This window comes from Bombina bombina, chromosome 6 (assembly GCF_027579735.1).
Source record: "Bombina bombina isolate aBomBom1 chromosome 6, aBomBom1.pri, whole genome shotgun sequence".
Lineage (NCBI taxonomy): Eukaryota > Metazoa > Chordata > Amphibia > Anura > Bombinatoridae > Bombina > Bombina bombina.
Window position 1 is genome coordinate 690261897 of NC_069504.1, and position 26143 is coordinate 690288039.

Consider the following 26143-nt stretch of genomic DNA (forward strand, 5'->3'; position numbering starts at 1 on the left):
TTTTTATATAGGATAGATAGATAGAGAGAGAGAGAGAGAGAGAGAAAGAGAGAAAATAACTCATTGTGTAGTTCATTAACAATTCTAGACAGGCCAGAAGGTTTGTTTTTCCCACAGAAAACCTCTGAATTACATTGTTTCCAATGCAGCAAAGGATTCTGGGTAAGATATGCAAATGAGATTCACAATGGCACACTTTTTTACTTCAAGTCTGCTTTTCAGCGGATTCCCTTTACGCCAAAGCATCGCTGTTCACACAGCTTATAAGCTTAGCTAGGGTTAGTGCAGTGATTCATAACCATCCCAGGACAGACTGTTTCGTGGTTTTTGCCACTCATCAGCTGGGAGAAGGTTTGAATCACTGCTGGGTGAAGTTCCAGAAACCAACTTCACCCAGCAGTGATTCAAACCTCCCAGCTGATGAAACAGTTTTCTTCTGGGATTGTTATTAAGTTATTTTCTCTATATTTTGTGTGTAGTGGAGGATATATACGTATATATATATATATATATATATATATATATATATATATATATATATATATATATATATATATATATATATATATATATATAAATACTATATACACACACACATTAGTTTACCATTTGTATTATTACATTCCTATTATTACAATTACTATTATTTTTTTTTTATCCCCAAAAAGTATTGCTACTGATCTGTTGCAGTTTTCTGCTCTGTGTGCTCTCTCCCCTCTCTCTTTTGCTGTCTCTCTCCCCCCTATCTTTTTGCTGTCTCTCTCCCCCCTCTCTTTTGCTGTCTCTCTCCCCCCTCTCTTTTGCTGTCTCTCTCCCCACTATCTTTTGCTGTCTCTCTCCCCCCCCCTCTCTTTTGGTGTCTCTCTCCCCCCTCTCTTTTGCTGTCTCTCTCCCCTCTCTCTTTTGCTGTCTCTCTCCCCCCTCTCTTTTGCTGTCTCTCTCCCCCTCTCTTTTGTGCTCTCTCCCCTCTCTCTTTTGCTGTCTCTCTCCCCCCTCTCTTTTTGCTGTCTCTCTCCCCCTCTCTTTTTGCTGTCTCTCTCCCCCCTCTCTTTTGCTGTCTCTCTCCCCCCTCTCTTTTGCTGTCTCTCTCCCCTCTCTCTTTTGCTGTCTCTCTCCCCTCTCTCTTTTGCTGTCTCTCTACCCCCTCTCTTTTGCTGTCTCTCTCCCCCCTCTCTTTTGCTGTCTCTCGCCCCATTCTCTTTTGCGCTCTCTCCCCCCTCTCTTTTGTGCACTCTTCCCCCTCTCTTTTGCTGTCTCTCTCCCCCTCTTTTTTGCTGTCTCTCTCCCCCATCTATTTTGCTGTCTCTCTCCCTCCTCTCTTTTGTGCTCTCTCCCCCCTCTCTTTTGTGCTCTCTCCCCCTCTCTTTTGCTGTCTTTCTCCCCCCTCTCTTTTGCTGTCTCTCTACCCCTCTCTTTTGTGCTCTCTCCCCCCTCTCTTTTGCTGTCTCTCTCCCCCCTCTATTTTGCTGTCTCTCTCCCCCCTCTCTTTTGAGCTCTCTCCCCTCTCTCTTTTGCTGTCTCTCTCCACCCTCTCTTTTTGCTGTCTCTCTCCACCCCTCTCTTTTTGCTGTCTCTCTCCCCCCTCTTTTTTGCTGTCTCTCTCCCCCCTCTCTTTTGCTGTCTCTCTCCCCCTCCATCTTTTGCTGTCTCTCTCCCCCCTCTCTTTTGCTGTCTCTCTCCCCCTCTCTCTTTTGCTGTCTCTCTCTCTCCCTCTCTCTATCCCCCCTCTTCTGCTCTCTCTATTCACCCTCTTATGTTCTCTCTATCCCCCCTCTTTAGAGCTCTTTGTCTCTCGGCAGCCCCGGCATCTGGCCCCGCCCACGCCCAGCCCGCCCCACGCCGGTCCGCCCACACCACGTCCGGCCCCGTCCATGTCATGTCCGGCCCCGCCCATGCTGCACCCACCCGGTCACGCCCACTCCACCACACGACACCAGGAGGTTAGTTGGAAGGCCAGGTGTGTTTGTCCTTGTGTGCAGTCTCTACTGCGCATGACAGCTTCAGACAAACACACTTGGCCTTTTTTTATATAGGATAGAAATATTTAGAGAGAGAGAGAGAGAGAGACAGAGAGAGAGAGAGAGAGAGAGAGAGAGAGAGACAGAGAGAGAGAGAGAGAGAGAAAGAGAGAAAATAACTCATTGTGTAGTTCATTAACAATTCTAGACAGGCCAGAAGGCTTGTTTTTCCCACAGAAAACCTCCGAATTACATTGTTTCCAATGCAGCAAAGGATTCTGGGTAAGATATGCAAATGAGATTCACAATGGCACACTTTTTTACTTCAAGTCTGCTTTTCAGCGGATTCCCTTTACGCCAAAGCATCGCTGTTCACACAGCTTATAAGCTTAGCTAGGGTTAGTGCAGTGATTCATAACCATCCCAGGACAGACTGTTTCGTGGTTTTTGCCACTCATCAGCTGGGAGAAGGTTTGAATCACTGCTGGGTGAAGTTCCAGAAACCAACTTCACCCAGCAGTGATTCAAACCTTCTCCCAGCTGATGAAATAGTTCTCTTCTGGGATGGTTATTAAGTTATTTTCTCTATATTTTGTGTGTAGTGGAGGATATATATATATATATATACACTATATACACACACACATTAGTATACCATTTGTATTATTACATTCCTATTATTACAATTACTATTATTTTTTTTTGATCCCCAAAAAGTATTGCTACTGATCTGTTGCAGTTTTCTGCTCTGTACTTCAAGAACTGCAATCATTGTAATAAAAATATGTAACTGAAGATTTCATTTTATTATTTATTTATTATTGGCTCTTGCTACTGATCTGTTTTGTTTTTAGTACTGCTACATTCTGCTCTATACATGCAAACAGTGTGGTTGTAGACATGATGTCACATATCCTTGATGATATTAAATTCATTAAGGCTTTCTTAATTTTTTTCATGAACTATCTGAACTGGCTCATTATCCTTTTTAGAGGTGCTTATATACCAGTCGGGGTAAGAGGCAGACTCAAAGCTAATCCTTGCATAAACATTTGTACTGTTTTTAGATTTTAGAAAAATGAAACGCTTCAAGTCTTCATTTTTAATTTTTCGGATGTTGCTGACCACCTAAGCAATAGAAACAACACATTAACTGATATTCAAAAATATGTTCTCAATAAGTATTTTTTTTCTATTAGATTGTAATTCTATAGAATTCTATTTTTCCTGATGCTAACAACTAGCTACTGTTTAGAATATGCAGTTGGCATCTTTGATATTGTTCTTTTGTTTTGAAATGTACCATATTAATGCACTATAGATACATACAGTGCGCAACACTTTTATTGGGATGTTATATGCTGTAAAACAAGTATTTTGCATGGGTTTTGATGGAAGAAGAATAGACATCAGTTCATAACACTGTTTGTATTAACTTGTGATTAATGCACAGACGTAGGGAATGTTTATAGTCTTTACCGAAAGTATTTGTTCTTGATATAAAGACATTAACCCCTTAAGGACAAGGCCATTTTTAAATTTCTTTCCCTGAAGGACCAGGGCTATTTTTAAATTTCTGCAGTGTTTGTGTTTAGCTGTAATTTTCCTCTTACTCATTTACTGTACCCACACATATTATATACCGTTTTTCTCGCCATTAAATGGACTTTCTAAAGATACCATTATTTTTATCATATCTTATCATTTACTTTAAAAAAATGATAAAATATGAGGAAAAAATGGAAAAAAACACACTTTTTCTAACTTTGACCCCCACAATCTGTTACACATCTACAACCACCAAAAAACACCCATGCTAAATAGTTTCTAAATTTTGTCCTGAGTTTAGAAATACCCAATGTTTACATGTTCTTTGCTTTTTTTGCAAGTTATAGGGCCATAAATACAAGTAGCACTTTGCTATTTCCAAACCACTTTTTTTTTCAAAATTAGCGCTAGTTACATTGGAACCCTGATATCTTTCAGGAATCCCTGAATATCCCTTGACATGTGTATATTTTTTTTTAGAAGACATCCCAAAGTATTGATGTAGGCCCATTTTGGTATATTTCATGCCACCATTTCACCACCAAATGCAATCAAATAAAAAAAATTGTTCACCTTTTCCCCAAATATTTTCACAAACTTTAGGTTTCTCACTGAAATTATTTACAAACAACTTGTGCAATTATGGCATAAATGGTTGTAAATGCTTCTCTGGGATCCCCTTTGTTCAGAAATAGCAGACATATATGACTTTGGCGTTGCTTTTTGGTAATTAGAAGGCCGCTAAATGCCACTGCGCATCACACGTGTATTATGCCCAGCAGTGAAGGGGTTAATTAGGGAGCATGTAGGGAGCGTCTAGGGTTAATTTTAGCTTTAGTGTAGTGTAGTAGACAACCCCAAGTATTGATCTAGGCCCATCTTGGTATATTTCATGCTACCATTTCACCGCTAAATGCGATTAAATAAAAAAAAACTTAAAATTTTTCACAATTTTAGGTTTCTCACTGAAATTATTTACAAACAACTTTTGCAAGTATGGCATAAATGATTGTAAATACTTCTCTGGGATCCCCTTTGTTCAGAAATAGCAGACATATATGGCTTTGGCGTTGCTTTTTGGTAATTATAAGGCCGCTAAATGCCGCTGCGCACCACACGTGTATTATGCCCAGCAGTGCAGGGGTTAATTAGGTCATTTGTAGGGAGCTTGCAGGGTTAATTTTAGCTTTAGCGTAGAGATCAGCCTCCCACCTGACACATCACACCCCAGGATCCCTCCCAAACAGCTCTCTTCCCTCACCCATCCCACAATTGCCCCCGCCATGTTAAGTACTGGCAGAAAGTCTGCCAGTACTAAAATAAAAGGTGTATTTAAAAAAATAAAAAAAAAATTATATAGCATATTTACATATGCAGCTGTGTAGGATCCCCCCTTAGCCCCCAACCTCCCTGATCCCCCCCAAACAGCTCTCTACCCTCCACCTCTAACTTACTGGGAGCCATCTTGGGTACTGGCAGCTGTCTGCCAGTACCCAGTTTGCAAATAAAAATGTATTTTTTTATTTTTTTTTTATTTATTTTCCTTTTTTCTGTAGTGTAGCTTCCCCCCCCCCCCCACAGACCAATCCCCCACCCGCTTCCAGATCCCTTGGATTAACTTTCATTAGGGATTTTATCCCCCCTTACTGCCACTTCTATACAATGTTTTTTTCTGTAGTGAAGCGGTTCCCACCCGCTCCCTCCCCGTGCACGCGCCCGCCCGCCGCCCCCCGTGCACGCGCGCGCTCCGCTGCGCACTCCCGACAACCCCACCCGCGATCCCGCCCTCCTCTCTCTTCAGCCTTTCATCAATGGCCGCCCACCCGCCTCCCACGTCAGCTCCCACCCACCAACGATTGCGGCCATCGATGCCGGTGCAGAGAGGGCCACAGAGTGGCTCTCTCTGCATCGGATGGGGGAAAAATGTTATTGCAGGATGCCTCCATATCGAGGCATCACTGCAATAACTGTAAAGCAGGATCGCTTCCAGCCGCTTTAATCCCCAAAGTCGTACAGGGTACGTCGCTGGTCTTTAAAGACCAGGTTGTGTGCGACGTACCCTGTACGACTCGTGTCGTTAAGGGGTTAAAGGGACACTGAACCCAAATTTTTTCTTTTGTGATTCAGATAGAGCATGCAATTTTAAGCAACTTTCTAATTTACTCTTATTATTAAATTTTCTTCGTTCTCTTGCTATCTTTATTTGAAAAAGAATGCATCTAGGCTTTCTTTTGGTTAAGGACTCTGGACAGCACTTTTTTATTGGTGGATGAATTTATCAACCAATCAGCAAGAACAACCCAGGTTGTTCACCAAAAATGGGCCGGCATCTAAACTTACATTCTTGCATTTCAAATAAAGATACCAAGAGAATGAAGAAAATTTGATAATAGGAGTAAATTAGAAAGTTGCTTAAAATTGCATGCTCTATCTGAATCACGAAAGAAAAAATTTGGTTTCAGTGTCCCTTTAATATTAAGACCACACTTTAAAAATATATGGCTTAATTTGTTTCGTAAACTCGCCTCCAAAGACAACCGAGGAGCATTTTCTTTGAAGACACATGATAGGTAAAGATTCCGTCCCAAGAGCCCCAATACAACTGGTTGTTTTGCAGCTGTGTTAAAAACTGTTGTTGAGTAAAATGCCATATTTATCGTCTCTGAAAATAAAATAAAAAGTTATCAATAAAAATATAAACACAATTTGAGGAAATTTGATAAATGATACACGCAATTGGAACACAAGTTGAGAAGCGCTTAAGTCACAGATGTCCAATGTCTGAAATTATGTGTATATACAAAATAAATACAAATACAATACTTAATGGTGTATACATAAATATTTATGTGTTTATATATATATATATATATATGGTAGCTCTTATAGAGACTTGCAGAAGTTTTTAGTGCATTAATAATAGATAATAATAATAATAATAGTAATAATAATGACCTAATATTGTAAATGCAAGCATTATTAACCATATTTTATTTTAATTTTCATTCATGTAAATTATGTTGGTCTTTCCGTTAATATATTGTAATGGCAAATTTATAAAGTTGCAGCTAGAATTCCATGTAATTATTAGGAAATCAATTAGTATTTTGTTTAAATACTGTTTCTTTAACATTGCTACTTTATCTGTCTGTCTGTCTATTTATCTACTGTATCTATCTATCTATCTATCTATCTATCTATCTATCTATCTATCTATCTATCTATCTATCTATCTATCTATATCTGCCTGTCTGAATTTTAAAATAATAATGTAATGTAATATATATATATATATATATATATATATATATATATATATATATATATATATATAGATAGATAGATAGATAGATAGATAGATAGATAGATATAGTTTGACCTTGAATTCCATTTATTTTTTAGGAAACCAGTATTTTGTTTAGATAATATTTAACATTGCTACTCTATCTATCTATCTATCTATCTATCTATCTATCTATCTATCGATCGACCTATCTATCTATCACCTATCATCTATATCTATCTATCTATCATCTATCTATCTATCTATCTATCTATCTATCTATCTATCTATCTATCCATCTATCATCTATCTCTATCCACCTATCTATCATCTATCTCTATCCACCTATCTATCTATATATGTCCATCTGTCTGAATTTCAGTATATTACAAATGCAAATTTCAATATTTTATTTAAAATATATATTTGAAAGTAGAGTTTCAGCTTGAATTCCATGTATTTATTAGGAAATCAATATTTAGTTTAGAAAATATTTATTTAACATTGCTACTTTATCTGTCATCTATCTATTTATAATCTATATATTTATCTATCATCTTTATATCATCCATCTATCTTCTATCTATCTATCTATCTATCTATCTATCTATCTATTTATCAATCCATCTATCTATCTATCTATTTATCATCTATCTATCAATCTATCTATCTATCTATCTATCTATCTATCTATCTATCTATCTATCTTTAATCTATCTATCTATCTATCTATCTATCTATAAATTTGGTTTAGCACACCTTACAAAAAGTGTATATACACATCTTTGGGAGTGCTGCCAATATGACCTGGTCAACACACAAACAAAAAGATATTAGCGCACATCAATTTTCAAAAGCACAATATTATTTTTTTAACTGCTGCCTAAAATTGCCTGCAAAACACATCAAGAGTCAACTATTCTTTTTAAATAAAATTGGGATCTTAGTCACACAATATGGTTATATTCTGCTTATACAGTCACCAACTTACAAGGTGCCCCAATATAGACTGGTCCTAACACTACAGTCCTTTGCCTCAGAGGGCTGAATCATTCCTGCTTTTACTCTTCATAATAGTATAAGACTCCCTGGCTTAATATTCACAACTCTATTACACTGTCATGAGCACACCTGAGCTAGGGTGGGGTGTTTTAACCAATGGGAGCTGGTCAGTCTCCCTGATTATGTTTTAATACATTTACAACATTTAGTTTAGCACACCTTACAAAAAGTTGATATACACATCTTTGGGAGTGCTGTCAATATGACCTAGTCAATACACAAACAAAAAGGTATTAGCGCACATATAATAGTTGACTCTTGATGTGTTTTACAATTTGTTGTGCTTTTGAAATGGATGTGCGCTAATACCTTTTTGTTTATGCATATATATATATATATATATATATATACATATATACTGTATATATATATATATATATATATATATATATATATATATATATATATATATATATATATATATATATATATATATATATATATATATATATATATATATGAGAACAGGAGAGGTGTGTTAGTGCTATAAAATAAACCAGAATTTTTAATATAGGTGAGAACGTATAAGGTAGGATCCTAAATCCAATAAGTAACTGAATAGTGGAAAAAGAGAGGCTATGGTGCCCCTTGAGTGCTGCTATCCAGAATATAGACTGGACCTGTAAATTCACTAAAATACAGGAAATCTATCGCCTAGATTACGAGTCTTGCGTTAGGGTTAAAAAGCAGCGTTGAGAGGTCCCAACGCTGCTTTTTAACGCCCGCTGGTATTACGAGTCTTACAGGTACAGGTGTACCGCTCACTTTTTTTCCGTGACTTGAGCATACCGCAAATCCACTTACGTCAATTGCGTATCCTATCTTTTCAATGGGATTTTCCTAACGCCGGTATTACGAGTCTTGGAAAAAGTGAGCGGTAGACCCTCTCCTGTCAAGACTCCTACTGCATTTAAAAGTCAGTAGTTAAGAGTTTTATGGGCTAACGTCGTAAAATAAAACTCTTAACTAAAGTGCTAAAAAGTACACTAACACCCATAAACTACCTATTACCCCCTAAACCGAGCCCCCCCCCCACATCGCAAACACTTAAATAAATTTTTTAATCCCTAATATGCCGACCAGACATCTCCACCACTTCAATAAATATATTAACCCCTAAACTGCCGTACTCCTGCCTCGCAAACATTAGTTAAATTTTATTAACCCCTAATCTACCATCCCTAACATCGCCGACACCTACCTACATTTATTAACCCCTAATCTGCCGCCCCCAACGTTGCCACAACTATATTAAAGTTATTAGCCCCTAAACCTAAGTCTAACCCTAACCCTAACACCCCCCTAACTTAAATATAATTTAAAATAATCTAAATAAAATTACTACAATTAAATAAATTATTCCTATTTAAAACTAAATACTTACCTATAAAATAAACCCTAAGCTAGCTACAATATAACTAATAGTTACATTGTAGCTAGCTTAGGTTTTATTTTTATTTTACAGGCAACTTTGTATTTATTTTAACTAGGTACAATAGTTATTAAATAGTTATTAACTATTTAATGACTATCTAGCTAAAATAAAGACAAATTGACCTCCGGAGCGGAGCGGGTCCATCTTCAAGACATCCGATGCGGAACATCCTCTTCTTTCTGACGACTAACACTAAATGACGTTACCTTTAAGTGATGTCATCCAAGATGGCGTCCCTTCAATTCCGATTGGCTGATAGAATTCTATCAGCCAATAGGAATTAAGGTAGAAAAAATCCTATTGGCTGATCCAATCAGCCAATAGGATTGAAGTTCAATCCTATTGGCTGATCCAATCAGCCGATAGGATTGAGCTCGCATTCTATTGGCTGTTCCAATCAGCCAATAGAATGCAAGCTAATCTTATTGGCTGATTGAATCAGCCAATAGGATTTTGTCTACCTTAATTCCAATTGGCTGATAGAATTCTATCAGCCAATCGGAATTGAAGGGACGCCATCTTGGATGACATCACTTAAAGGTACCGTCATTACCTGGAAAGAAGAGGATGCTCCCCGTCAGATGTCTTGAAGATGGACCCGCTCCACTCCGGATGGATGAAGATAGAAGATGCCGTCTGGATGAAGACTTCTGGCCTTCTGAAGGACCTCTTCTGCCCGGATAGGATGAAGACTTCTTGCCGTCTGGAGGACCACGTCTGCCCGGTTGGGTGAAGACGTCTCAAGGTAGGGTGATCTTCAAGGGGTTAGTGTTAGGTTTTAGTAAGGGGGGATTGGGTGGGTTTTAGAGTAGGGTTGGGTGTGTGGGTGGTGGGTTTTAATGTTGGGGGGGTATTGTATTTTTTTTTACAGGTAAAAGAGCTGATTACTTTGGGGCAATGCCCCGCAAAAAGCCCTTTTAAGGGCTATTTGTAATTTAGTATAGGGTAGGGATTTTTATTATTTAGGGGGCTTTTTTATTTTATTATGGGGATTAGATTAGGTTTAATTAGTTTAAAAAAATTGAAATTATTTTATTATTTTCTGTAATTTAGCGTTTGTTTTTTTTCATAATTTAGATAATTGTATTTAATTGTATTTAATTGTAGTTAGTTTAGGGAATTTATTTAATTATAGTGTAGTGTTAGGTGTAATTGTAACTTAGGTTAGGTTTTATTTTACAGGCCAATTTGTCTTTATTTTAGCTAGGTAGTTATTAAATAGTTAATAACTATTTAATAACTATTGTACCTAGTTAAAAAAATAGAAAGTTGCCTGTAAAATAAAATTAAACCCTGAGATAGCTACAATGTAATTATTAGTTATATTGTAGCTATTTTAGTGGTTATTTTTTAGGTAAGTATTTAGTTTTAAATAGGAATAATTTAGTTAATTGTAGTAATTTTCTTTAGATTTATTTAAATTATATTTAAGTTAGGGGGTGTTAGGGTTAGGGTTAGACTTAGGTTTAGGGGTTAATATATTTATTATAGTGGCAGCGACGTTGGGGGCGGCAGATTAGGGGTTATAAAATGTTTTTAGGTTGCGGCGAGATTGGGGAGCAGATTAGGGCTTAATAACTATAATGTAGGGTTCGGCGATGTTGGGGGCAGCAGATTAGGGGTTCATAAGTATAATGTAGGTGGCGGCGGAGTCCGAAGCGGCAGATTAGGGGTTAATAATATAAAGCAGGTGTCGGCGATGCCGGGGCAGCAGATTAGGGGTTAATAAGTGTAATATTAGGGGTGTTTAGACTCTGGGTTCATGTTAGGGAGTTAGGTGTAGACATAAAAAGTATTTCCCCATAGGAATCAATGGAGCTGCGTTAGGAGCTGAACGCTGCTTTTTTGCAGGTGTTAGTTTTTTTTTCAGCTAAATCTGCCCCATTGATTCCTATGGGGAAATCGTGCATGAGCACGTTCATCCAGCTCACCGCTACCGTAAGCAGCGCTGGTATTGAGGTGAGATATGGAGCTAAATTTTGCTCTCCGTTTACTTTTTTGCGGCTAATGCCGGGTTTAAAAAAAACTGTAATACCAGCGTTGTTTGTAGGTGAGCGGTGAGCATAAACTGCTCATTAACACCGCAAGCCTTACCGTCAAAAACTCGTAATCTAGCCGTGTGTGAGGTAAGTAAACAAAATAAAGGAGGATTAGGACAGCACTCTCACAAAGGGAGATGGCAAAAATCCAATAGCCAAAACTCATAAAGTTGAACCTAATAATTAGGAGGTTAAGAGTGTGTACATATAATGTGTAATGTGTAATCCCCACTAGTAAACAGATATATCAACTACTTAAGAAGAGCAGGAGTGAAGAAAACAGCTTTATTACACTGGTTAAAAGTAACTGCAGTAACACAAATAAAAGAACAGGCTCCTAGTCTTAAAAGACTCAGAAAAATAGTTTCCGTGGGGAGATAGTGTCCACTTAAAAATAGTCAATATGTGCACATATGGATGTATGGATGAAAACCAATATTGGTGTGTAAAGTAAAAATCAGAGCTGTATACTGGTTAATAATGTACACTCATCTGATCATCAGAGTCCTGAGTTTCAATTTTTCCAAAGTTTCTAGTCTCCAAAGTCTCTTGTAGTAAGTAGAAATAACCACACAGAATCCTATATTCCAAAAACTCTTGTGGCAATTGAAAACTACAAATGTTCCATCCGTGGAGAACGACAAAGAACAGACCTGATTCGAAGTCCCGTGCTTCTGTGAAACTGTGCTTCAGTGTCTCTTGTTATAATAGTAGAAACTCAAAGTTCCGTGTTGATGCAGTGAATAGATAAAAATAACAGCTGCCGGTATAGGTATCTAAGTTCCAAGACCGCGAGACCGGATCACGCTGTAAAGCTCCGCCCTTACGCATTTCGTGAGGCTCTCCTCACTTCATCAGAATTTCTCTCTGACGAAGTGAGGATAGCCTTTTCTTCACTCCTGCTCTTCTTAACTAGTTGATATATCTGTTTACTAGTGGGGATTACACATTACACATTATATGTACACACTCTTAACCTCCTAATTATTAGGTTCATCTTTATGAGTTTTTGGCTATTGGATTTTTGCCATCTCCCTTTGTGAGAGCGCTGTCCTAATCATCCTTTTTTTGTTTTTATATATATATATATATATATATATATATATATATATATATATATATATATATCAGGCACAAAGGTAGGCACTCATGGGTCTTTACATCATCCAATCTTTATCTTTATTTCATAAATCACATCAAATACAAGTCGACGTTTTGTCTATTATTGTAAGCCTTTTTCAAGACAGTCTTAGAGTATTTCAGATGCAGCGTCTCACGCCACCATACACTAGCTAGTGTATGGTGGCGCGAGATGCTGCATCTGAAGTGCTCTAAGACTGTCTTGAAAAAGGCTTACAATAATAGCCAAAACGTTGACTTGTATTTGATGTGATTTATGAAATAAAGATAAAGTTTGGATGATGTAAAGTGCCCATCTTTATGCCTGATGTTTTATCAATGATTTTGAGGGGAGTCACCTGGGCAACTTATGAAACAAATGTGAGTGAGTGCATACAACTGATGCAATATACTGTATATATATTTATCAGTATATAGACATATGCAAAAGTTTAGGCACCCCTGACAATTTCCATGATTGTCATTTATAAATAATTGGGTGTTTTGGATCCGCAATTTCATTTTGATCTATCAAATAACTGAAGGACACATTAATATTTCAGTAATGAAATTAGGTTTATTGGATTAACAGAAAATGTGCAATATGCATCAAAACAAAATTAGACAGGTGCATAAATTTGGGCACCCCAACAGAAATATTGCATCAATATTTAGTAGAGCCTCCTTAAGCTGAAATAACAGCCTCTAGATGCTTCCGATAGCCTGTAATGAGTGTCTGGATTCTGGATGATGGTATTTTAGACCATTATTCCTTGCAAAACATCTCCAGTTCAGTTAGGTTTGATGGTTGCTGAGCATGGACAGCCTGCTTCAAATCACCCCACAGCTTTTCGATGATATTCAGGTCTGGGGACAGGGATGGCCATTCCAGAACTATGTACTTGTTCCTCTGCATAAATGCCAGAGTAGATTTTGAGCAGTGTTTTGGGTCGTTGTCTTGATGAAATAACCAGCTCTGGCGTAACTTCAACTGTGACTGATTCCTCAACATTATTCTCAAGTATCTGCTGATATTGAGTGGAATCCATGCAAACCTTCAACTTTAACAAGATACCCAGTACCGGCACTGGCCACACAGCCCCACAGCATGATGAAACATCCACCAAATTTTACTGTGGCTAGCAAGTGTTTGTCTTGGAATGCTGTGTTCTTTTGCCGTCATGCATAACGCTGCTTGTTATGATCAAATAACTCAATCTTTGTTTTATCAGTCCGCAGCATCTTCTTTCAAAATTAAGCTGGCTTGTCCAAATGTGCATTTGCATACCTCAACTCTGTTTGTGGCGTATTTGCAGAAAAGTCTTCTTCCGCATCACTCTCCCATACGCTGAATTGTTGAACGATGCACAGTGACACCATCTGCAGCAAGATGATGTTGTAGGTCTTTGGAGGTGGTCTGTGGGCAGTTTTTGACCGTTCTCACCATCCTTTGCCTCTCCGATATTTTACTTCTGGCCTTAACAAGAACTGTGCCTGTGGACTTCCATTTCCTCACTATGTTCCTCACAGTGGACACTGACAGCTTAAATCTCTGCAATAGCTTTTTGTAGCATTTCCCTAAACCATAATGTTGAACAATCTTTGTTTTCAGGTCATTTGAGAGTTGTTTTGAGGCCCCCATGTTGCCACTCTTCAGGTTGCTACTCTTCAGAGGAGAGTCAAAGAGAACAACAACTTGCAATTGGCCACCTTAAATACCTTTTCTCATTATTGGATGCACCTGTCTATAAAGTTCAATGCTTAATGCGCTCACCAATCCAATTGTGTGTCCCAATTAATCAGTGCTAGGTAGTTACAGGTATTCAAATCAACAAAATGACAAGGGTGCCCAAATTTATGCACCTGTCTAATTTTGTTTTGATGCATATTGCACATTTTCTGTTAATCCAATAAACCTCATTTCACTACTGAAATATTACTGTGTCCTTCAGTTATTTGATAGATCAAAATGAAATTGCTGATCCAAACACCCAATTATTTATAAATGAAAATCATGGAAATTGTCAGGGGTGCCTAAACTTTTGCATACGACTGTAACTATATTACTATATTGCCTATTAATATATTCCAGTATTCAAGTGTAATAGATATCTAAAAAATGTGCACAACTTAGTATTACCTTCTTTCTCAATATTCTGTCCCTGTAATCGCAAGGCCACAAGCTTGGCATTCCCATGAAAATCACATAAGGTAAGAGACCTGCTTAATGAATCCTTAATTTTATATGCTTCTGATGTTAAGTACCGATATTCAGATCTAGCTCCACACAGAGATTTAGATATGCTGTATAAAACTTGCTCTAAAGCAATACGAAATAAATGTATGACTGTTGGTAATGAGAGCGAAAGAGAGCAAGAGAGAGAGAAAGAGAGAGAGTGTTAAATCATGATTTCTTCACTCTGAATTTATTTATGTTTGTGGAGCAAATTATCCTATTCAACAAATGTCTTAGAAATGTAAACATATTGCAGTGTGGTAGTCTTGCTTCCAAAGGGTTAACTTATGATGCTGATGCACAGTCTGTATCTGGGAACTGCTTGTGTGCGCAGCTCTAGACTGTGGCTGCTTCTCTACAATGCTCCCAGGGGCCAGATATATTAAAATATTTAAGTAAATGTTTATATATGCAAGATATATGGACAGAAAGGTGGCAACATTTCCACTTGTCATTTCTATTGAATAGTAAAATAAGGAGGTTAGTATACAATAACTAGATTAATCAATGACCTCTGCTATCAGACAACACTTTACAATATGCTGATAGGTGCAATCTTTTTGTAGGAAACAAACATTTTTTTAGCAAAGTTTGAATTGATGATTCTTTAGAAAAAATATTTAAAAAAAAAAGTTTGGCTACTTTTGGTGCTTTGTTTGCTGTCTGTAATTGTATAATACTACTACTACTAATAATAATAATAGAATACTTTGGAAGGAGAGCATATCTAGATCATTCCCCAGTGTATTTCAGCAAATTAACCTATTAAAGGGACTCTGAACCCAAATTTTTTCTTTTGTGATTCAGATAGAGCATGCATTTTTAAGCAACTTTCTAATTTACTCCTATTATCAAATTTTCTTCATTCTCTTGGTATCTTTATTTGAAATGCAAGAATGTAAGTTTAGATGCCGGCCCATTTTTAGTGAGCAACCTGGGTTGTTCTTGCTGATTGGTGGATAAATTAATCCACCAATAAAAAAGTGCTGTCCAGAGTTCTAAATCAATAATTATTCAAATAAAGATAGCAAGAGATGAAGAAAAATTGATAATAGGAGTAAATTAGAAAGTTGCTTAAAATTGTATGCTCTATCTGAATCACGAAAGAAAAAAATTGGGTTCAGTGTCCCTTTAAGAAAAAAATAACACGTTAAATAATGAACAATGTAGACAAATAAATAGTTTCACAACATATATATTATGTGTATATATATATATATATATATATATATATATAATACACAAATGAACAACAAGGTTTCACAGCAAATAACGATGGTGGCAATATTGTGTTTTTAAAAAGTATGTAAAAGCTGGCATGAAGCCCACGCTGTAGTGAGCGTTAGAAGCGTGTACCCGTTACAATGACAACAAGTCCCATATAATGATAAGTAAAGGTATTCTTACCGTGCCCCCCCCCCGTATATGCCGGCCGGTCCCTGGGTAGAGGCTGAGTGCCTTGCGCTGTTGCAATCCTCTCCTGGATCTCTCAGCGTCTTCTGTATCCTCCAATCAGCCTGCCATACCCTCCTCAGCCTATAGCGATAGGGGGGCGCGGTTGCGCCTCTGATGCGTCTGATGACGTCAGCTCACCACTGCCTCTGCTCGTTCCGGAGCTGGATACCGGATTAAAAAGTCCTGAACACAGCATAAAATTTCCAGTGCTAGCCGTGCTTACAATGGGTAAGTAGTCAATGATAGATCAAAGTGAAAATCAGGAGCACCTGAGGACGGCTTTTGGAGCTGAAACATGTAAGGTTGTTGTCAACAGACTTTCCTAACTTTATTTCCATTGTTTGTGCCAAGCATTTGGAACATTTTTAATGACACTAAGGTGTAAAGAATAAATGTTTACTTTTTAAACAACCTGCTGCCGGTGCTCCTGATTTTCACTTTGATCTATATAATACATGCAGTAAATATAGATTGTATATTGAAAGATTGTATATTGAAAGAAAACATTAATTGAAATGTATATAAAAGTTATAACCTTCAATAAAATTGTTGTTTCTCTGTTCAAATACATCTGAGTTGGAGAATACATTTATTTTTCCTGTTTCTATAAAAGAATATGAAGATTTTCTATGTCCAGCTACCTCCAGCATTATTCCAGAATTGTAGTTTAAACATGAACCACCATTTAAATCCTGTAACTTCTATGGAAGTAAAATTGAAAGAAATCCCGAATGTTTTAGACATCATATCTATCTCGTGCCATTTAAATATTTGCATAGTTCATGTTTTTTGTTAAATCAGTGTTTGGATTCACAATAAGTCCTTCCAATTCAATATTTGTTACTATAGTGTATCAGAGAACTTATCGTCGATTCCCATGGGCTGTCTTTGTGAAATTCTTCTTCATTGCTACTAAATAAATCAAATAAATTAAATTAACAACATGTGACTACTTTACACTATTTTAATATGCAGAATGGAGTATAACTAGGAATACGTCTAGCACAGGAGCATTCTAGTAACCTTAATAATAACAAATATATTTATCAAGCCTTCAACTGTAAATACGCTGGAATTCCGCAGCGTAATTGTGGTGAGCTTGATTCGACCTAGTTATCAAAGCCTACAGACCGGCAAAAGTTGAAATCTGTGACGTAACATACGATCTGCCAGTCTCTATCCGACACAGATCGATGCTTACATCATTACAGATGTTCCGAATACACATTTGGCACTATTTGACACTTTTTCAAAGTTATCAAATAGTTAACAGGTACGCTTGCGGCTTTTCTGGCCCAGCGTACCTGGTTTTCAATCTGCCACCTTGGAGGCCGCGGATGCCATAGGAATCAATGGGAGTCTGAAAGCAGCAAAAGCTTATGTTCGATGGTGCCAGATATCCCATTGATTTATATGGTAGAAAAGAAGTAACGTTAACACCTAACAAACTAACATAAGCCCCGAGTCTAAACACCCCTAATCTGCCTCCCGACAACGCTGCCACCTACATAATGTTATTAACCCCTCTCCCACCGCTCCCGGACCCCGCCGCAACTAAATAAATGTATTAACCCCTATTCCGCCGCTCCCGGACCCCGCTGCCACTAAATAAAGTTATTAACCCCAATACCGCCACTCCCAGACCCCGCCGCCACCTCAATAAACGTATTAACCCCTAAACCTCTGGCCTCCCACATCACTACCATTAACTAAACCTATTAACCCCTAAACCGCAAAGCCGCCCACATCGCCATAAACTAAATTAAGCTATTAACCCCTAAACCTAACAACCCGCTAACTTTACATTAAAATTACAACATCCCTATCTTATAATAAATCAAAACTTACCTTTAGAATTAAAATAAACTATATTAAACTATTAATTAGCCTACCGGATTAAAAAGTCCTGAACACAGCATAAAATTTCCAGTGCTAGCCGTGCTTACAATGGGTAAGTAGTCAATGATAGATCAAAGTGAAAATCAGGAGCACCTGAGGACGGCTTTTGGAGCTGAAACATGTAAGGTTGTTGTCAACAGACTTTCCTAACTTTATTTCCATTGTTTGTGCCAAGCATTTGGAACATTTTTAATGACACTAAGGTGTAAAGAATAAATGTTTACTTTTTAAACAACCTGCTGCCGGTGCTCCTGATTTTCACTTTGATCTATATAATACATGCAGTAAATATAGATTGTATATTGAAAGATTGTATATTGAAAGAAAACATTAATTGAAATGTATATAAAAGTTATAACCTTCAATAAAATTGTTGTTTCTCTGTTCAAATACATCTGAGTTGGAGAATACATTTATTTTTCCTGTTTCTATAAAAGAATATGAAGATTTTCTATGTCCAGCTACCTCCAGCATTATTCCAGAATTGTAGTTTAAACATGAACCACCATTTAAATCCTGTAACTTCTATGGAAGTAAAATTGAAAGAAATCCCGAATGTTTTAGACATCATATCTATCTCGTGCCATTTAAATATTTGCATAGTTCATGTTTTTTGTTAAATCAGTGTTTGGATTCACAATAAGTCCTTCCAATTCAATATTTGTTACTATAGTGTATCAGAGAACTTATCGTCGATTCCCATGGGCTGTCTTTGTGAAATTCTTCTTCATTGCTACTAAATAAATCAAATAAATTAAATTAACAACATGTGACTACTTTACACTATTTTAATATGCAGAATGGAGTATAACTAGGAATACGTCTAGCACAGGAGCATTCTAGTAACCTTAATAATAACAAATATATTTATCAAGCCTTCAACTGTAAATACGCTGGAATTCCGCAGCGTAATTGTGGTGAGCTTGATTCGACCTAGTTATCAAAGCCTACAGACCGGCAAAAGTTGAAATCTGTGACGTAACATACGATCTGCCAGTCTCTATCCGACACAGATCGATGCTTACATCATTACAGATGTTCCGAATACACATTTGGCACTATTTGACACTTTTTCAAAGTTATCAAATAGTTAACAGGTACGCTTGCGGCTTTTCTGGCCCAGCGTACCTGGTTTTCAATCTGCCACCTTGGAGGCCGCGGATGCCATAGGAATCAATGGGAGTCTGAAAGCAGCAAAAGCTTATGTTCGATGGTGCCAGATATCCCATTGATTTATATGGTAGAAAAGAAGTAACGTTAACACCTAACAAACTAACATAAGCCCCGAGTCTAAACACCCCTAATCTGCCTCCCGACAACGCTGCCACCTACATAATGTTATTAACCCCTCTCCCACCGCTCCCGGACCCCGCCGCAACTAAATAAATGTATTAACCCCTATTCCGCCGCTCCCGGACCCCGCTGCCACTAAATAAAGTTATTAACCCCAATACCGCCACTCCCAGACCCCGCCGCCACCTCAATAAACGTATTAACCCCTAAACCTCTGGCCTCCCACATCACTACCATTAACTAAACCTATTAACCCCTAAACCGCAAAGCCGCCCACATCGCCATAAACTAAATTAAGCTATTAACCCCTAAACCTAACAACCCGCTAACTTTACATTAAAATTACAACATCCCTATCTTATAATAAATCAAAACTTACCTTTAGAATTAAAATAAACTATATTAAACTATTAATTAGCCTACCCTAACTATTATACTAAAATTACATTAAACTAGCAATTAAATTAACTATATTACATATTAAAAAACCCTAACCCTACTCAAATTATTTAAATCTACTATTACAAATTACTAAGTTATAAAAACAAACAGACACTAAGTTAAAAAACAAACAAAGCACAGTATCAAAAATAAAAATGAATTACACTTAATCTAATAGCCTGATCAAAATAAAAAAGCCCCACCAAAATAAAAAAAACATAGCCTACAATAAACTACCAATGGCCCTTAAAAGGGCCCCAAAGAAATCAGCTCTTTTACCTGTAAAAAAAATACAAACACCCCCAAAAGTAAAACCCACCACCCACCTAACCATCCGCCCCAAATTAAAAGCTTATCTAAAAAACCTATGCTCCCCATTGGCCTGAAAAGGGCATATGTATGGGCATTGCCCTTAAAATGGCATTTAGCTCTTTTACCTGCCCAGACCCTACTCTAAAAATAAAACCCACCCAAAAAACCCTTAAATAAACCTACCACTAAACCCCAACAATCGACTTACAGTTTTTGAAGTTCCGCTTGAAGGGTCCATCCAGCCGGCAAGAAGTCTTCATCCGGATGGCAAGAAGTCTTCATCCGGGCGGCCTCTTCTATCTTCATCCATCCGGCGAAGTCTTCATACATGCGGCCTCTTCTATCTTTATCCATCTGGCATGGAGCAGGTCCATCCTGAAGATATCCGGCACAGAGCTCCTCTTCAATACGGTGGCCGCCATAAACTGGAAGTTGAATGCAAGTGACGTCATCCAAGATGGCGTCTCTTGCATTCCTATTGGCTGAAAGGTTCCAATCAGCCAATAGGATTGGAGCTGATAAAATCCTATTGGCTGTTTCAATCAGCTAATAGGATTTGAGCAGCTCTCATCCTAATGGCTGTTCCAATCAGCCAATAGGATGAGAGCTCAATTCTATTGGCTTATTGGAACATTTTATTTTGGGGGGCTTTTATATTTTGATAGGGCTATTAGATGAGGTGTAATTCGTTTTTATTTTTGATACTGTGGTTTGCTTGTTTTTGTAACAGTGTTTGTTTGTTTTTGTAACTTAGTGGTTTGTTTGTTTTTGTAACTTAGTAATTAGTAATAGTAGATTTAAATAATTTGAGTAGGGTTAGGGTTTTTTAATATGTAATATAGTTAATTGAATTGCTAGTTTAATGTAATTTTAGTATAATAGTTAGGGTAGGTCAATTAATAGTTAAATATAGTTTATTTTAATTCTAAAGGTAAGTTTTAATTTATTATAAGATAGGGATGTTGTAATTTTAATGTAAAGTTAGTGGGTTGTTAGGTTTAGGGGTTAATAGCTTAATTTAGTTTATGGCAATGTGGGGGCTGGCGGTTTAGGGGTTAATAGGTTTAGTTAATGGTAGTGATGTGGGAGGCCAGAGGTTTAGGGGTTAATATGTTTATTTAGGTGGCGGCGGGGTCCGGGAGCAGATGGATAGGGGTTAATACGTTTATTTAGTGGCGGCGGAGTCCGGGAGCGGCGGGATAGGGGTTAATAACTTTATTGCAGTTGTGGCGTGGTCAGGGAGCGGCGGGATAGGGGTTAAACATTTTATTATAGTGATGGCTTTTGATGACAGGGTATAAATAAAGTTGGTAAAAAGCCGAATAGCAGCGAAATCGATGACTGTTAGTTAACAACAGTCCGATGCTCATTGCTCCGTACTTGGTGGGTGGCTTTTTGCCGGCTTTTTTTATAAATATGGAGAGCGTATTCAGGTTCGCGGCCACAATGTTAGGCGATGTTAACTAAGCGAGCGTATTGGTGCCGGTGAATGCAGCATAATTGAGGCTTTGATAAATATCCCCCATTTTTTTTAATGTAACAAATATTTAGTCATAGCCAACAATCATAAATGATTAAATAGAGTAAGTAAGGAGTTTCTTTTAAAGTTTTATTACCTGTAGCTGTGCATCAGAATATAATTCATTTCCGGACCTTCTGCCATGTTTGTTACTATTTCCAATAGAAAGAAAAGTCGAATTTAAACTTCTGTGTCTGTGTAATTTGATGATTATATGCTTTTGTACTGAAGATACCTAGAATAGTGTAATTTAAAATCCTCTTCAGTTAGCCTCTTCATACTTTTTCAAGAGATAACTATGTTGCTGATGTTTGTTGATGTTTCTGGCTTCTAATTATGCTGGTCAGCTTTATATGCTGGATGGGGCAAGGTTTTCTGCTGATTTTGTTGTTAAAATATTGCCATAATTTCCAAGTTAGTACAAAACAAACCTAGTTGCACTTTTGTGATTTTTTTTTTATAGTTGAATAATAATTGCATTATTTTATTTTTCCTGCTTAACCTTAGACATTTTGTGAATTGTTACAAAAAAACCCACATCTATTCCCATCAACTAAAATAGGAAATTATAACTGTAAAAATATATCAGGATTTTGATGTTGATGACTGGCATATTCCAGTATCAGTTGCAAATAAAGTTTCATACTAAAAAAGTAGGTGATACATAGAATTATTTTCCAAAAGAGAGTGAAGAGAAACACAATTAAAGGAATAGCACATTCAAAATTAAATTTGCCTGATTCATATAGAGCATGCTATTTTAAGACACTTTTAAATTTACTTCTATTTTCAAATGTTCGTCGTTCTCTTAGTATCCCTTGTTTAAAAATAATACGCACATATCATACACTAGTGTGAGCTGGTGCTGATTGGTACCTGCACACATTTGTCTCTTGTTATTGGCTCACTAGTAGGAATGGGCGAATGTTTCTAAAAATTCAAAATTTAAAACAAATATTTTATACATTCGTTCGTTCAAATCGAATTTCGAATGTTTATATAACATTCTAACATTCTATTTTTTATTTTTTGTTTTCGAATTTTTCAATAAAATTCGAAAATATTCGTTAGAATAATAGAATGTTTAACTATGTATTCATTCAATTTGAAATGTAATATTCGAATTCGAATGTGACATTCAAATTCGAAATAGTATTTTTAGTCTACAACTGTGTTTAATAAATGTAATATTCGAATTCGAATGCTACATTCAAATTTGAAATAGTATTTCTAGTCTAATACTGTGTTTTAAATGTAATATTCGAATTCGAATGTGACATTCGAATTCAAATGTCACATTCAAATTCGAAATAGTATATATAGTCTAATACTGTGTTTTTTAAATGTAATATTCACATTCGAATTCGAAAAAGTATTTCTAGTTTACAACTGTGTTTAATAAATGTGATATTCGATTTGAATGTGATATTCGATTTGAATGTGATATTCGATTTGAATGTGACATTCGAATTCGAAATAGAATTTCTAGTCTAATACTGTGTTTTATAAATGTAATATTCAAATTCTAATGTGATATTCGATTCGAATGTGATATTTGATTCGAATGTGACATTCAAATTCGAAATAGTGTTTCTAGTCTACAATTGTGTTTTATAAATGTAATATTCAAATTCGAAAGTGACATTCAAATTCGAATGTGACATTCGAATTAGAATGTGACATTCAAATTCGAATGTAACATTCGAAAACTTTAAATAACATTCGAAAATCGAATTTTTAAGAATATTCGTTCTTATCAACATTCTATTATGTAAATCGAATTTCTACAATAACATTTGTTCTAACATTCAAATTCGAATATAAACACATTCGTCCATCCCTACTCACTAGATGTGTTCAGCTAGCTGCCAGTAGTGCAATGCTGTTTCTTCAGCAAAGGATAACAAGAAAATTAAGCAAATTTGATAATAGAAGTACATTAGAAAGTTGTTTAAAATTGTATGTTCTTTTTGAATCAAAAAAGAACAATTTTGGGTTTACTATCCCTTTAATGTAAGAGTGCCATGTGTATGCATAAGGCTATTCTAAAAACTAGTTACAGAGATATTAAGCATTTTTTGTTCTTACGCTTAAAGGGATAAGGAACCCAAGAATTTCCTTTTGTGATTCAGACAGAGCATACAATTTTAAACAAGTTTGCTATTTACTTATATTATCAAATTTGCTTAATTTGCATGATATTCTATGGTGAAGACATATCTAGGTAGCTGTCTGGAACACTACATGGCAGGAAATGGTGCTGCCATCTATTGTTCTTGCAAATTGATAATATTTTTGCATAACTGCTGAAATATAGTGCTCCAGACATAGGCAATCTCCTGAGCTTACATCCCTGCTTTTCAACAAACGATAACCAAAGAACCAAGAAAAATGTATACTAGAAGTAAATTAGAATTTGTTTAAAACCACATGCTATATCTGAATCATGAAACAAAAATGTTGGTTTCATATCCCTTTAACTATTAAATATATCTAAATAGCCCCTTTCATATGCATGATAGACATTTATTGATCCCTTTAAGACAAACACAACAAAAAAAAATCTTACCTTTTCTTTATTAAATTAAGAACTCCTGGGTAAAGTGGTGCATTCATTTTTCTCACCTTGCTTGCATACAGCATATTGGGATGGAGAGTGAAGTTTAAGATCTGAAATTTGTAATGATGTAAAGCTTGCAATGCAAAGTGAATGTGTAGTATAAATTGTTCAATATAATTTGTGAAGGTTGTTAAGAGGCTTCATTGTATGATGTGAGGTTGCCTTACTATTTTCGTAATGATCTATACCTGTAAGATAATAAGATAACTACCTCAGTTAGAGTATAGAACCATGGAAGAAGAAGTGTTGCAGTAGAAGAAAGAATCCAGACGGTAAAACTCTTTACCTAAGTAACTGGATACTCAGGTATGCTTGAGCAGAATACACAAGAAAGAAGGAAGGTGCCCAAATTGTGTAGAACATCCAATTTGCTACTCACATTTCGAAATGCACAACATGGTGCGAATTAAGAAGGATGGGACTTTCAAAGCTGTCCAGCAGGCTCATACACTGGTACAGTGGTTCCTGTTATGTTCCCAAGTGTCTGTGTTGCGGGTTCACTTTATGAAATAGCTAGCCCATAAATTGTAGTGAACACTGTAGATGCTGTAAACTCTGGCAAATGAGTGATGGTGATTGACCAGTATTGTAAGTAATAAAGCTCAGATCAAAGCCGGAAATAAAATACAAAGTTTGTTTTAATAAAAGGCATACAACACATAAAAAACTCACAATGCGTTTCCCATATTTAATTACCGTTTCATCATGTGAGTAAAGTTACAAATGTACCATCCAAGCTTAACCTGTAAGCAGCGTTCCTGTGGTTCCAAAGGGCATGTGCTAAGTCATTTAACTTTTATAGTTCCAATGTGCATGCGTGAAGACCATTAAAAATGTAATCATGAAATAGTGGCTCACTATTATGCCTCTCAACTGAAAGCATGGTCCCAACAGGTGTCTGCTCCTTAATTTGTTTTTTTTGCTCCTTGATTTGTTTATGCTTAAGCAGAGTAGCAGCATAGTCAGAAAATGAGCCAAATATCAGCACCAAGCAAACCGTCAGAGTCTGTACATCAAAGCAAAAAGAGAAAACAAGCTCATTAACCAGGTTACAGTCCAAAAGTCTTTAACCAGATAGGCAGTGCCAAAGCAGTACAGGGTCAAACAAGTAGCTGGGTCCAAATAGCTTGCCAGTGTCAATAACGGGAGAGCAGGCCAGGCAAAAGGTTGTCAGGGTCTTCATGAAAGGATAACATTTCCTAATTCAGTCCTGGCACCAAAGGTCACTTTCGAAAAGGAACAGTATAAATAGCGCTACCCTTAGTGCACATACAGATATGTCCAGTATAGCGCACTGCAGGCTGTGCTAAGTCAAAGGATCCATAGCATGGCCCCCAACTCCTCACAGTAGCAGACCTCATTTGGGACAGTGTGCCTGTTAGCATTCTCCAAGACCTGACACCGGGTAAGTGTAGTATGCCTTGGGGTCTAAGAATACCACAGCCTCGCTGTGTGCTCATAGGGTTAGCATAAATCCTTACGATTGCGACCCTCTGAAATAGGAAATATGACATAAATTACAGTATGCTACAGTAAACAGTGCACATGAAGCAACTTATAACATGGAAGTCTATTTTGTAATGTTAATATTTTGATTTACAAAATGCGCAATCACATAATATAGTTGTGGATACATTTCTACATTGTGAAGAAAAAGCAGAAGCGCATATCCGACTCAAATAAAAAGTACAAATTTATTTGGTTAAAACACCCCAAATTACAGACACTCACAAGATAAAAAAGAGATATGGGCACAAAATCGTCATGGAGCAAACTCCAAACTACAGTCTCGGATCCACAACAATACCGATGAAGAAAGGGTCCGTGTCTCACAGATGGTGTTGAGTTACCCAGAGCATTCACAACGATAAACACTAATGTCGATACGTGCTGGTAGGTAAACAGTTGCAGTTCTATTAGAATG

General features: G+C 36.8%; 1 protein-coding gene across 1 annotated transcript; it reads right to left on the reverse strand.

The window, feature by feature from the left end:
- Nucleotides 1-2864: 2864 nt before the first annotated feature.
- LOC128664564 (interleukin-1 beta-like) lies at nucleotides 2865-25402 on the reverse strand. The gene is given in 5 exon segments (XM_053719382.1): nucleotides 2865-3086; nucleotides 6032-6168; nucleotides 14585-14764; nucleotides 25078-25225; nucleotides 25316-25402. Coding segments are annotated over 5 exon segments (774 nt in total).
- Nucleotides 25403-26143: the final 741 nt, after the last annotated feature.